Genomic DNA, 14,700 nt, shown 5'->3' on the forward strand with positions numbered 1-14,700 from the left:
AGGACACAGCGAGCACACCCGCGCGCACGCACTCACACACACACACACACACACGCGCGCGCACACACACACACACACACACACACACACACACACACACACACACAGACTGCCGCGATTGAAAGAATTTATGCATTAAGCACAAAATGGAGAGGAGGAAGGCGAAGCCAAGAAGCACGGACTGAACTCTGCTGGGTCAGACGGAGCCATCCTGTCTTTTTCCTAAATCAGTGTTTTGTGCTCAGGTCAGCGACTGACAATACCAAATGCTATTGATGATTTGAATCCGAGCCAAATCCTGTTGTGCATACTATGACCGGCGCTTTAACTGTATCAAGTGCAAATGTTTAAAAAAAAAAAACAACCTCTTACTCGCGTCTGGCAAGCCGAGAGCCAGATAAAAACACAATCCTCGCTGAGTCTTAATTAGGAGCTGTGGACTGGAGCTAGCAAAGTTAATATGTTTAAAATGCTAGTGAGAACGGGCAGAAATATCCCATTAATCAGAGGCTTGTCTAAGCAGGCTCTTAAACTCCACCCCTAAATAGCTGCTTTTTGGAAAGCCTGTAATAAGCTGCTGTGTTACATAGGGCTGTTGTGGTCGTTGCTCGTGTACGTTCAGGCGGGAGTGGAGTCGTGGATAAGTGTGTTCATTTTTAGGTGTGACTACGTTGCTTACATGGATGTCAGTCAAGGAACAGGATAATCCAATGTGAAAGGGAAAGATTTGTTGTCAAGCATTTTTTTTTATAGCAGGAGAGAGATGTGCCATCTTTTTTGGCGTATTCCTCATCTCGGAACGCGCTAAAATACCAGACATGATGATTAATTTATCCCTGTTGGATCTGTGCGTGTGTGTGTGCGTGTGTGTGTGTGTGTGTGTGTGTGTGTGTGTGTGTGTGTGTGTGTGTGTGTGCGTGCGTGCGTGTGTGTTTGTGATTTACTGCTTGTATGCACAATTGCATGCATGTGTCTCTCTGCCTGCCCGTTGTTTAATCTGCATGTGTGTGTGTGTGTGTGTGCGCGTGCGCGGGCTCACCTTGCTCGCTGCTGTTGTCGCCGCTCTGTGATGCGTGGCCCCCGCTGGAGGGCCCTGGTGTGCCGGCCGAGTGCGTGGAGGTGGCGTCATCGTGGTCTCTCCAGGAAGCCGGGTTCTGGGGTTTCCGAAGAGAGAAGAGAGAAGAGAGAGCGAGAGAGAGAGAGAGAGAGAGAGAGAGAGAGAGAGAGAGAGAGAGAGAGAGAGCGACAGAAGGACACATCCATCCATCCATTCATTCATCCACATTCCCAAATCCAAACCACAAACCCAGACCACAGAGCAGGAAGGGGGGATGAGAGAGCAAGAGAGAGCGAGAGAGAGAGAGAGAGAAGGGGAGAGAAGGGGAGAGAGAGAGAGAGAGAGGCACACCACATGAGTATACGCTGGTAATGTGAGAGTGACATCTGTAGGGTCCTACCCCCAGTCAATGCACCCCAGGGGACACCCCACCGCCCCGAACACACAACCAGACGCGAGCCGCCGTGGCACCCTAATCAAAGTTGCGAAAAAAATTAAATAAAAATCAAAATAAAGAGACTAATGTAGCTGGCGAGGAGTCCAAACGCTGTAATCAAACGGTTCCATTAATACATAAGAGCGAGCAACGTGGCACTGACTAACGCGGCGGCTGATTGCGAGCGTTGCCGGCAGGGCACTCCAACGCGGAGTTGTCTAAACACAGATGGTGGAGACCGGTCGGGTTAGTTTATACCGTAACCGATTGAGACTTCCACGTCAAGTGAGAAATATAGAAGTTAAGGAGTCCAAACACACCACAACCGCCATTAATCATTACCACTGTCAGGAGTGAAAATAAGATATGACACTGATTCTCCTCGCTAATCTGCCCAAAAGCCATGCACGTTGACGCACACACACACGCACACACATGCAACGACTTAAAAAAAAACAAAAAAAAAAAACACACACACACTAATGGAGTGATAGGTGTAAAGCACCCAAATCTACAATACCTAACCTCTAGCAAATGTCAATAAAAGTTCATAGCTTTTGAGCCGAGCGGACTTCCCTTTTCGTCTCTGCTCACTCTGTTCCACCCCTCTCTCTCTCTCTCTCTCTCTCCCCCTCGCCCTCTCTCACTATTTCCTGGTCATTCCCAGTGCCCTCGCTGGTGCATGCCGGGAAACAGGATTCGTACGGTACAGGAAAAGCTTTATCAGTGGCACACGAAGGCAGACTAGAGGTGGAATTTCCTCTGCCATTGAGGCCGGAGAGGGACAGACCGACGACGACGTCATCTTTTTTTACACGTATACACACACACACACACACGCACACACGCGCACACACGCGCACACACGCGCACGCACACGCGCGGAGCAAAGGCAAAGAGCACTCCCAGACAGCCCCACACGCAGACACAAACATAGCGCGAGTACCGCACCATCCTCTCCCAGTCGCTCCCAATTTAACTTGTCACCTGAGCACGATGACAAAATCTTGGCGAACACAAGGCCAGACGTTGTCCAGGGCCCAAGAGCAGCAGCCCCTTGAGCGGAACCCAAGCCAAACAAACACAGGGTCGGCATCAAGGCTTCCCACAAACCTCAGCCCACTTCTCAGTTCCCCCCATGGCTTCCACCCCCCCACTCAAGCACACACACACACACACACACACACACACACACACACACACACACACACACACACACACACACACACACACACACACACACACACACACACACACACACACACACACACACACACACACACACACACACACACACACACACACCGCAGTTGCGTTCCCAGAAAGACACGATTTCTGAGCGGTTTTGTCGGCGCTCGGTCATGTTCTCCACTCGCTCTCTTCCTGTTCTGGGGCGGAGGGGGGGGGGGGGGCGAGCGCCCGGCCCCAGCGACTCTGCCCCCCCCGGGCGAGCTGCGCCGGGGGGCCCGAGTCGGCGGGGCAGAGCCTCCGGAGCGCTCCGGAGGTTTTTTTTTTTTTTTTGGGCGGCGGAGGGATAGAGCGTAGGAGACAGGCGGCGGGCCCGGCTCCCCTGGGTGCCCCCCCGCCCGCGCCGCCCCTCTCCCCCTCCGTCCTCATGTGCTGCCGCTGCTGTGGCTGCTGCTGTCTGCCTGCGAGCGAGGGCCCTTTTATCTGCTAAGTTTTCGGGGGGAAAGGCGGACTGTTTTCTCAAACAGCTCCGAGCCGAACACAGCAGACAGAAACACACAAGGCCCTTTAGCCCTTTTCCGCTCCACTCCAGAGCCTCTCAGCATCAGCTGTTCGCCGGATGACAAGCAAGCTTGGAGAATTACCCGCGAGAAGGGTGAGGAAGACGGGTCGGGGGGGGGATTGGGTAGGCGTAAACAATAGCCCCCGTAAACGGGTGTTACCAGTCAATGTAAAAGGCTGGAAACCCGTAGCATGGCGGCTATGAGAGTCGTGGCGGTTACATTATTTTAACCCCTTCATTCAAGGAGTCACAGCGAGGGTCCACAGACCTGTGTTTATAGCATAATACACGAGCACTCTTCCTCCGTGGGAACATTGTTCATGTGAGGAAAGGGCATGAAATCTGTGGAAACACACTCATTATCTCCCAGCGAGTGAATAGTATATGAGAGGTGGACAAGAGAGGGGTAAAATGCCCGAGAGAGAGGGAGAGAGAGAGTGTGTGTGTGTGTGTGTGCGCGTGCGCGTATTTAGGATCAACAGCGCTCGCCGCACTCTGTTGTTGTTGTCCCAGGGAAAGAAAATGACCGGGTTTCACTTCCTCACAATGAGACACCCACTGCAGGCGAAACAGGAGACAGACCTGAAAAACCCTGCATGCTTCCCCTGCTGCCCCTCTCTCCCTCTCTCCCGCTCTCCCTCCCTCCCTCCCTCCCTCTCTCTCTCTCTCTCTCTCTCTCTCTCTCTCTCTCTTTCTCGCTCTCTGCCAGCTACGGCCACAGCATGGCATTAATGCAACAACCGAATCGATAGGACTTAATTTAGCTATCATTGCAGAGTAATGTGTCATTTTTAATGGTGCCTGCACTAAATTAAATTCAAAGACACCTCGGCTAATGGTGTTAAAGGGAAAGGATATTTTTTGCTGAGATTTGCTGCCCGGCGGGGCCGAGTGGAAGCGTGAGTGGGGAAGGAACGACTTTGCTCGCCCGGCACTCACGGGGGCAAAAGGCGGGTTGTACTCCGCGTGGGATCTCACAGCGCGTGAGCTTGCGGTGCTCCGCGCTGTGCATTTTCTTCTTCTTCTTCTTCTTCTTCTTCTTATTCTTTCACGGGGGGGGGGGGGGACCCCGCACCGCCCTGCGTCTGCAGCCGCGGCCCACCCCTAAATCCGCGAGCGCCCCCCCCCCCCCCCCCCCCCCGAACGCGACAACAAACATCACGACAAAACGCGTTAACTTTCCACCCCGTACGAGGCGACGAAAGCAACAGCCTCTCCTCCGCGTGAATAATTTAGTGGACTTGTGAGAGCTACGGAGAGGATGCGCCATCAGACACCGCACCTCGCAACACGGGTGCAGCGCACACAAACATTTTGTCACAGCCCCCTGGGTCTGGTAAAGTTCAAACAAATTGTAAAAGAAATGAATAAAAAAAATAAATAAAAACGAAAAGGGATCACATGACATGAGTCTCCGTCAACCTAAAAAGCAAAACATAAAAAACAACAACAAAAAAAAAAAAAAAAAAAAACCCGGAACATCTTCCTCCAGCCAGACTATTCCCTGAAGCTGGGCATAATTAGGAGTCAGACATGGTTCATTCCATGCTCTTCACTAATTGTGTTAAAGAGCAGTGTTACCAGGAGGAGGGGAAAGCAAGGATAACAAAAAAGAAAAAGGAAAAAACACAAAAAAACAGGCACTCACACTCAAACACACACACACACACACACACACACACACACACACACACACACACACACAGACACACACACAGCCCACATAGCTCCAGCACAATAGGACTAGATGGAAAATAAGATACAAAGGAAGCTCGGTCTCCGGGGACAGCCTTTTCTATTTGCCGGGGTTAGCGACTGGCGGCTGATAATACAAGTTGTAATTAATATAAAAGCAGGAGACAATATGGGAAGGAAGGGTTGGAGTGCGGCCGGGCCACAGGAGAGTAGCCACCCCCCCCCCCCACACACACACACACACCTACCCCCAACACACCCGCCCGTCTCCCCCCGTCTCTCATCCACACACACACACCTGCAGCAGCAGCAGCAGCAGCACACTCCTCCTTCAATCTACTCTGCCTACATCCCTAGGAATTTCAAATAAAATTGATTTAGCGGCATCATTGAATTTTCCACAAATTCCCAGGGAACCCGGGGATGGATGCCTGGATGGATGGATGGATGGATGGGAGGGAGGGAGGGAAGCAGGTAGGGGGAGAAATTCTGCCGTGTGTCGGTGTGTTGTGGAGGCCGAGGCTGTAGCTGGAGGGGTCCCGTGCCGCCGAAACATACGCAGAACTGCTGACGCGCCAGAAAACACGCAGGACCATAAATCAGGAGGCGAGCTGACATTTCAAGACACATCTTGCCACACAGCATAAGCGGTTAAGAACTCCACCAGACATTTTCCTCTTTTTTTTTTTTTTTTTTTTTTTCTCTCCCCCCACCTAATTATACACGGGTCGCTTTCGGGAAGAAATATGTTAAAAGTGTAGGTGCACCTCCATTCAGTGGCTGAGCATTTACAACACCCACAATTATCTCGAATATAAAGAGTCCTTAATTGAACACCTAATAATTCACCGCTGTGTGTTTTAAGAGACTGACTGAGGGATTGACTGAGCGGAGCTGATGGATTGTGTTCACAGTATATGTATATGTGGCTGGGTAGCGCCCAAAAAAACTGGCAGATTACTTTTCAGAAGGGCTATTTCAACGGGAGAGGCCACGCCTTAAAGGTAGCTGTTGCAAAACACACCAGCAGCTCAGCGTCTGAGCCCAACGCAGGCACTGAGCGGGAGGAAAATGAGTGAGGGATGCAACAAGTGAGGCTACAGCCCCCTCTTTCCTACCTGTAGCCCCCCCCCCCCCCCCCTCTCTCTCTCTCTCTCGCTCTCCGTATAGGTGATTATCCGAGGCTGCCAACGAGCCCCTTCCTTCCTGAGCACTAATCAAATGACGAAACGCGTCCCGGCGTCACAAGCCGGCGCTCTACGTCCACGGCACACCACCATTGCGACGGGGGCGGGGTGGGAAACGGGGGTGGGGTCCCAATCGTAGTCGCTCCCCCGGGGAGAGCAGCGGCTGTAGTTGAATTAGAACACCTCCGAAATGGAGGAATTCCAGCGCCCGCCTGGCCCTCGCGCTCGGCCCCGGGGGCTGACCGCGCGCCAACGCCGGGGAAGAGGAAGAGAGGAATGGAGGATGGAGGAAGAGAGAAATATAGGAATATAGGAAAAGGAAAATAAAAGATGAATAGGGGAATATAGGAAAAGGAAAATATAAGATGAATAGGGGAATAGAGGAAAAGGGGAATCGGGGGATAGGGGAATAAAGCAATATGGCAAAAGGGGGAAATGGGGAATATATGAATAGAGGAATGGAGGAATAGAGGAAAGGGGGGGGACATAGGAAAAGAGCAATAGAGGATAAGGGGGATAGAGGAATAGTGGAAGAGGGATATATGGAATAGAGGAATATGACGTCTCAAATCCTACACAAACTAGACGACGTCAGCATTTCACTCTAACTTTGGACAAAACAGCCAAGCTGATCAGCGCGGTGAAAGTCCCCCGATGCAGAGCCAGCGGCACAGAAAGAAAAACACACCCCCCCCCACCCCCCCACCCCCTAGACATAACACGCACAATGCCACCAATCCCCAAAGAAGTGAATAAACCCTGGGCACAAAGGAGAGAACCATGCACGGATTACAGAATACTCCTTCCCAGCAAATCTGGTCGTGTTTAGAAAGTCATAAAAGGCTTTCGGTAGCGCAGCGCACGTGCACGAGGATGGGAAAAAATAAAAACAAAACAGAAAAAAAAAAAAAAAAAAAAAGAAAGTATTGTGCTAATGCGTGCGGCTTGATTGAAACAGCCACACAATAGGACAAGAGAGCACAAAGGCTAATTCATTAGAGGAGATAATGCCAGGAACTATTAATTCCATTTGTCCCGCTAATTGGATGTCGCACGGAGAGGACGCGCATTTATTTTCATTAATTAGAAGACAAGAGAGCGAGTGCACTGTGCCACCTATCTATCTATCTATCTATCTATCTATCTATCTATCTATCTATCAGGGACAGTCAAACTGGGGATATTGACGGTGTGAGCCGAGGCACCGCTCCCTTTAAATACGCCACAACCCACTCATCTCTGAGGCAATGCCACATTGAGTGTAAATAAATCCAAGCCAATTAGGCTCCATCACCAAGTAAAGACGAAAGAAACTGGGAAAATAGAAAAAATAAAAAATAAACCCACCGGCATCAATGGGTTACCTCCTTCCCAGTGAAGAGCCTCGTCATCCCCAGCAAAACCAACTTTCACCAAATGAGATGTAGCCCGGGGCTATATATTAAAAATGCATATCAAAGCAAAGAAAAATGGACGTGAGAGATTCTAACTAAATAAATTAGCATATCTAACTATCAAATTGCCTCCCTCTCTTCGGTGAAATGGCGAGGACGGCAATGAATAATAAAAAATAGCCAAAATAAAGAATAATAAATAAATAAATAAAAGAACCCCGGCCGGGCTTTCAACGCCACGTATGCGTTGCAGTCATGTGCGATCCGCTGCATTATGTGGCGTGCGGAACACATTTTGAAAGCTCAGAGCTTCCTTTCATTTGACTTAGATGTGGGAATTGCTGCACTGAGTTATTTACCGGCGGCATGCAGGCCACGAGGAGCCGCGCGGGGGAAACCTGCACACACCGCGGTGCACGTTTCTCTGAATAGCATTACCACAAAACAAATCGTTAGGGCCACCAGTTATTATTAATAGTGGTCATTGTGATTCCGCAACACATACGAAGGGCCAAATGTGATAAATAGTGTTAATAACATTGGTAATAAATTATATTCCTTTCTTCACAAATACTGATCATTTTGAATGTTGATCAGCAGATTGTCTCACTATAGCCTCATGTTCATGTTTACATCCAGCTCTCACATTTGACAACACACAATGTTCCCCTGATCTTCTCTTATTTTTCATCTATCTATCTATCTATCTATCTATCTATCTATCTATCTATCTATCTATCTATCTATCTATCTATCTATCTATCTATCTATCTATCTATTTTTTTATTTTTCTTTTTTTATTTGTTTGTTTGTTTATTTGTTTATTTATTATTCATCTTGGCATATTTTACTTGCCACATAACCAAAATGAGTCCACCGAGCCTTAAACACTCTCTGGGACGGTCGGTCTAAATTGCTCTTGTCACGCACCTTCACATTTATTTATTGACGTTTGGGCGCATATCGATGTTTATTTATTGACGTGCTTTAACAAGGTTTAAAGCTAATCGTGTAATGATCAAAATATTTCTCAAAACACAAAGCTCGGGTGTGTGCACTCGAAGCAGCACCGTTGGAAATTGGCTTGAGTATCAGCCATCTGCCATGAAACTAAACAGGCTAGTTTATCTAATCTGCACAATATAAACAGCAGCATGGCTCATTTCTGCACTGCGCCCGAGTTCCACAATATTGTCCTTTTCCCTCAATATTGCCCTTTCTCAGCCACACGTGGGCATCTCGAGTGTAGCTGTGTTAAAATTCGGACCGGGGGAGGCACCGAACGTGAACTCCTTAGGCCCTCGGCCAGACCCGGCAGATGCAACACAGTGACTTTGCATAACACTTAATCTGCTTTCATTCCTAATAGGCTTGAGCTCATGCTGCCCAAATATTAACAAGTCACTTTGTCAGGACAGCACTTCACTCATTTCACATCATAGTTGACCCTAAAATGCAATAATTGACACACGTCGTAGCTCATGCACTTCGTATCAGCTCAGTAACACACTACCGGGACAAAAAACACGCCGCGTTTATGACGCGAAAAAAGGCACCTTTTACAACAGGGAATTGATCCTAAAAATTGTGGAAGGCAGCACTTCAGGTGAATATAATTGAATTCAGCATTATGGGGCCTCTGGTCATAAAGCGGACAACACTGGAGTTAAAGCCACTGCAGTGCAAATCAATAGCAAACAATTAAAACACATTTACTCCAGCAGCCAAGCAGAGAAATGCAAAGCCTCCAGAAGAGTGTGCCGAACTTGACATTGATGATCAGCCTTTCAGTCCTGATATCTATTTCACCTCTGCCCACTTTCTCCAGCTCTGCAGCAAAACCCTGCACCGCTTCACGCACAGGCCTATAGCCCCTGCATCCCCACATGCACCACGAATGAAATATCCACCGCCCCCCCCCCCCCCCTTTTTTTTTTTTTTAAGCATCATCCAAAAGCCTAAGCTCATAGCCCTAACCCTGCTGATTCCCTGCCTTGACTTTAATTAACAGATAATTACTTCACGTTCCCAGTGAACGGCGCACAACAGACGGCGCAGACGCACGCATGCACGCACACACGTGCGCGCGCGCACGCACACACACACACACATATACACGCACACGCACGCACGCACGCACGCGAAAAGACTGGAAATTAAAACAATAACTCGGCCCCTTGTATCGGCCCCGGCTTTTGACCTCAGAGCAACAACCGCCAACTTATTCATTTTTTTTTTTTTTTTTTTTCACCCAACACACGGAAAGTATTTCCTCACGCCCTGGATGGATCGTGTGCGTAAAGTCGCCCATGCTCGCGTAATGTTTATCCAATAGAGTCAAGGATGAGTGTTCCGCCGCTACGCACGCACGCCACTGGCGGTCCCGGTGTGAGCGGACGGGGTTACTCACGTGTTCTGCGAGGTTGGTCGAAGATCCCGAGAGCTCCTCGTGGTCCGACTTGGAGCTGCCATCCCGCTCGTCGATAACTAGATCTATTGGCATTTTTCCTTTCAAACAGCTGATGTACCGGTGGCAAAAATTGTCGCAGAGCTCATGCACCTATAGTGGGAGGAGGAGGAGGTGGAGGAGGTGGAGGAGGAGGAGGGAAAAGACACCGCGTTAACCTGCAGGACCGGGGAAGCGGCGCGGGTCCAAAAACGAAGGGGCACGATCCAGGGGCCAAGGCAAAGGAAACAATAGTGGAACGGTCGCAGAGCTTATTATTCTCCCGAGACTGGAGCAACAAGTCGAAGGACAGAAAATAAACAGCAAAGCCGTAAAGCTGCAGATAATGAGCGTTTCCAACCAAATCTCTCCATCAATGGAGGCTGCGCGGCGCGTGCACAGCGCTTCCCAATATTATAATTGTTGTTTTTGTTTTTTTAAATTGGAAGCGGCAACTTTACATTTCTGGAAAATGTAAAACTCGAATTGTGACCCCCCCCCCCTCCAAAATAAAATGAAATAAAAATAAAAATAAAATAAATAAACTACCCTGGCCACACGCCTCATCTATTATATATAAGTTATATAAATAAGTGCGCATTTTAAATTAAATAAGCGTGCGTGTTAAATAATAACTCTCAAATGAATTGCGGCGCTTGTTTACGCCGGTGGCAAGATGCAAATCTTGTAACAAAAAAAATAAACATTTTAAAAAATTTAAAAAATGAAGAATTACAGCGTTTTACCTTTTCTAATTCCAAGAGGTGAAACCGTAATACTTGTATGGCTTGTATCATCTGAAAAAGAAAAGAAAAACAAGAGGCTTTAGATCACTACATACCTTATATAAGGCAACACTTATTTGCATATTTGCTGAAAATATATGACTGAATAATGCGCACTGCATAACATCGTATGGGTCGAGTATTGCATGGGTTAACAGCAAAAACTTTTTATTTATAATAAATACATTTATTAAGGTATGTCGTTGTATGAGCTATTTAAAAAAAATAAACGTTAAACCTTTATCCAACAATTGCCAAAGTTATTAATCATTGGTCTTTACGTGGATCTGAAGGGCTCTGTGAGCTTAATCTGCTTTGCTTCCAAACAGCATTTAGATTATATATAATCACTTATTGACTCAGTAATGCTCTGCGTGCAGAAAGCTACCCAAAATACAGGGGGTTTAACAATTCAATCTGATTAAGAAAGACAGATATGTGTATATATGCATTGGATCAAATGTTTGCTTACCAAATTGTCCAACTCTGGATTTGACGAAAATAAAGGTTTTTCTGCTCGGACCTAAAATGTCACACCAAATATATATAACAAAAAAATAGTTTAGGTGTAGAAATGTATAATGAGGGGCGTGTTTAGTCATTTTAACCCCTCGTAAAAGTTTACAATAAAACTCTTTAAGTCAATACGAACAACATTAACAACATGAAATAGCGCGGTGCAAATTTAAAAGGTCAGAAATGAACACAAATAACTAACATACATCTACAATGATCTAAAACAGTGCGTGAAAGTAGTACGCGTAAAAAAAACTCAAAATGTGTGTGTGTGTGTGTGTGTGTGTGTGCGTGCGTGCGTGCGTGTGTGTGTGTGTGCACGTACAAATCAAGCAGCTTTGGGAAATGTAAGCTAAAAATCCAGAGTGTATTCAGTTTTCAGTGTTTAATTCCTATATATATATAAATATATATATATATTTTTTTCTTAGTGTGGATATTAACAGCGACCTGTTTGGCAAACACCGCGATGTCCTCGTTGAAGGAGTCCGAGGAGCAGACGTCCCCGCCGGCCACGCCGGGCTCCCTGGGCGTGCACGTCGCCAGCTCGCACTTCTCAAACACCAGAGCGAGCAGCGGGAATAGAGGGTGTCTGCAAGGGGGGGGGGGAGACAGCCTCAGGACGAGCTGCAAAACACGGCCGGGTGCCGTGTGCCGCGGCTCGGACACGGTGCGCGGGGTGCACGCTTGTTCCCAAAGTGGAGAGACTTAACGCGCTTTGCCAAAAACAATAAAATAAAAATAAAAATAAAATATCTCTTGATTATGTGATGACACTGTTTGAAACGCGCTATTAGACAATATATTCCCACGCGTTGTCACCCGTGTGTGTTGGGTATTACGCTACAGATATATCAAAACGTCTGAGAAGTGTTGTCAGTGAAATAAATATCAAAAGTAGAAAATAAATGATAATACTATGTTTTTGAAAATAAAATGTTTTCACGGTACTATAATATTTGGGCTGGAGTTAAAAATCCAAATGAGCCAAATACATTTGTGATATTTTTAAATGACTGTAGAATTTGGGGATGGAAGCACGTTTGAAAAATGACCTCCACGGTCCGTAGAAAAACGCCCGTAATAATAACAGAGATAATTAGAAGTTACTCCTTATAGGGTTGAGGACAGTCTCCCCAATGATTAAAATTAAATATCCACGAAATCCTAAGATAGATTACAAGGTACCGAGCCTCTCCGCGAGTTAGTTTAGTCGTGGGGCGTCCAGTCCCCGTGTTTAAAAAAATAAAAATAAAAAAAAACAAAAATGAAAATAAAACTTGAGAGCAGTTTCCCAACGCGCCGGAGGAGTATCCTCGTCATCGCCAACCTACCCATAAATCTGGTCTTTGTCCCTCTTTAGCACGTCGTTGACCGCGGAGCCCATGCTGCTGGGCATCACGTTGGGGTGCGGGGCGTGCGCGCCGTAGTGCTGGGCCGCGTGCAGCGGCGGCCCGTGGTTCAGGTGGTGCACCTGGGGGAGCGGCCGGGGCGCGTGCGGGTCCCCGTACATGGACGCCGGGACCCCGACCCCGTCCATCCCACCGTAGTGGGCCAGCTCATCGTACTGGGAATACATCAAAAGTAAATAAAATAAAGAGAATAAAGTGAATCGATCCAGACTGGGGTTTTTTTTTTTCTCCTCCTGTTGTGGGTGAAAAAAAAAAAATTAGAACGCACAGTGTCGATTTGCTGTTCTTTTTTGTTTTTTAAATTAACGTTAAAAAAAAAAGTCTTAACATTCTGCAAAGCTTCATGTGCCTTCTAGTGCGCCTGTTAGATTGTCAAAAGTGTTATTGCTGAGCGTTTAAAAAAAAAAGGTTTTGTCATTACCAAAAACATTGTAAACTTCTGTCTCGCCGACGGGAGAGTTACTTTGGCAAAACAGTGAAATAGTTTGGAGTCCTCTGTAAAAGTGCGGAGGCTTGTCGCTTACAGGCTGTTCGCTTGGAGAGTAAAAGGGTAGATAGTGCAAAAAAAAAAAAAAAAAAAAAGTCAAATATAACCAGCCGAGATATGGAAAAGTTTGAGCATTAAGCGCCACGGACGGACACGGAGCGGCGGCGCGCAGGCCTCCCTACAGTGGGGTTGTGTGGGTAAGTGTCGGAGATTTAAAACCTACCCTTTGCGCCATCAGACTGCGCTCCAATAAACTCCTGAATGTGTCGTATATTTAATATCCCAGCGCAGTTGCAAAGTGATTTAGTAGTGGTAAGATTCCCCCTTTTTTTTTTTTCAACCAACTTTGCGAATTTCCTCCTATCCGCTAATGTGGTTCAGTCGAAGTAGCAGCATCGGGAGTTTTTTTTTTTGTTGTTGTTGTTGTTTTTTTTTTTTTGTGGTCCTATTTTCTTGGGTTTTTTTTTTTTTTTTCCTCCTCTTTTCCGTAAAAAAAATGGGAAAATGCGCCAAAAAAGCGAAGGTTACAACCGGCCCATCAACAAGCTGCGTGTAACTAAAGTGTCGCGTCTCATGGCTTTTTGCCACTCCGGCTGTCAATCAAAGCCAGAGGTTGTCAAGGTAATGAATGAATGATGGTCGGTGATGATGTTCAAGAGAGGATGAATCTTTCTCGGCCCGTTTTCATCCCCGCAAGTCCCCGCCGTCCCGGATCGCTCTTGTGTTTTTATTCTAAAGTGTAACAATCAAAAAAAAAAAAAAAAAAAAAAAGGAAAGGAAAGGAAAGGAAGGAGCGAGAGAGAGAGAGAGAGAGAGAGAGAGAGCGAGAGGAGGAGAGAACGAGGAAGGGAGAGAGAGAGAGAAAAAAAAAAAAGCGGTCGGAATTAAAAAAAAAAAACAACCCCCCCCCAAAAAAAAAAAAAAACCCCAAAAAAAAAAAAAAAAAAAAAAAAAAAAAAAAACCACCCCGAAACGAGGTTTGCAGTTCGGGATCTTTTTTTTTTTTTTTTTTTTTTTTTTTTCTCTTCCTCTTTGCCCTTCTTCCTCTTCTCCCCCTCCTCGTCGGTGTTCGGTGTATCTGGGATGAGTGAGTGTCAGGGGGTGCTGGCAGGCTGGCGGCTCGCTGCCTTCTACCGCGCGCTCGGCTCGCCGCGCTGATCGGTGGTGGGCGCGCGGGAGTGACGGATCCCGGAAGTAGCGGCGGCCACAGCCAGTCCTGCAGCAGCAGAGAGAGAGAGAGAGAGAGAGAGAGAGAGAGTGTGTGAGTGTCAGAGAGGGAGGGGAGGGGAGGGGAGAGGGGGGGGAGGGAGAGAGAGAGTGCGTGTCAGAGAGGGAGGGGGGAGAGAGAGGGAGAGAGAGAGAGCGTGCGTGTCAGAGAGGGAGGGAGCGGGCGAGCGGGGAGCGCACGAGCCCCGCGGTGCACGCACTGTGCCGCCCGCGCGCACAGGGACCGCCGCGGCTCCCCAAAAACCGAGCAGACCTAGAGACAGGGAGGAAGAGAGAGAGGGAGAGAGAGAGGGAGAGAAAAGAGGGAG

At 47.6% G+C, this 14,700-nt stretch overlaps 1 protein-coding gene across 4 annotated transcripts in view; it reads right to left on the minus strand.

The window, feature by feature from the left end:
• meis2a (Meis homeobox 2a) overlaps positions 1-13,877 on the minus strand; it is a gene marked incomplete at its 5' end in the record, with an annotated part of 88,656 nt that extends 74,779 nt beyond the window's left edge. For 3 of the 4 annotated variants that reach the window (XM_080012392.1, XM_080012391.1, XM_080012390.1), the window contains 6 exons: positions 1,040-1,154; positions 9,930-10,079; positions 10,712-10,762; positions 11,223-11,273; positions 11,717-11,858; positions 12,601-12,845. In XM_080012392.1, coding sequence (XP_079868518.1) covers positions 1,040-1,154; positions 9,930-10,079; positions 10,712-10,762; positions 11,223-11,273; positions 11,717-11,858; positions 12,601-12,845 — 754 coding nt within the window. Of the gene's footprint in view, positions 1-1,039; positions 1,155-9,929; positions 10,080-10,711; positions 10,763-11,222; positions 11,274-11,716; positions 11,859-12,600; positions 12,846-13,388 lie in introns of those variants that run through there. The other variant, XM_080012389.1, reaches the window with a different exon arrangement.
• Between the last annotated feature and the right edge of the window lie 823 nt (positions 13,878-14,700).

This window comes from Zeus faber, assembly GCF_960531495.2.
Source record: "Zeus faber genome assembly, chromosome: 13".
In the NCBI taxonomy this organism is placed as follows: domain Eukaryota; kingdom Metazoa; phylum Chordata; class Actinopteri; order Zeiformes; family Zeidae; genus Zeus; species Zeus faber.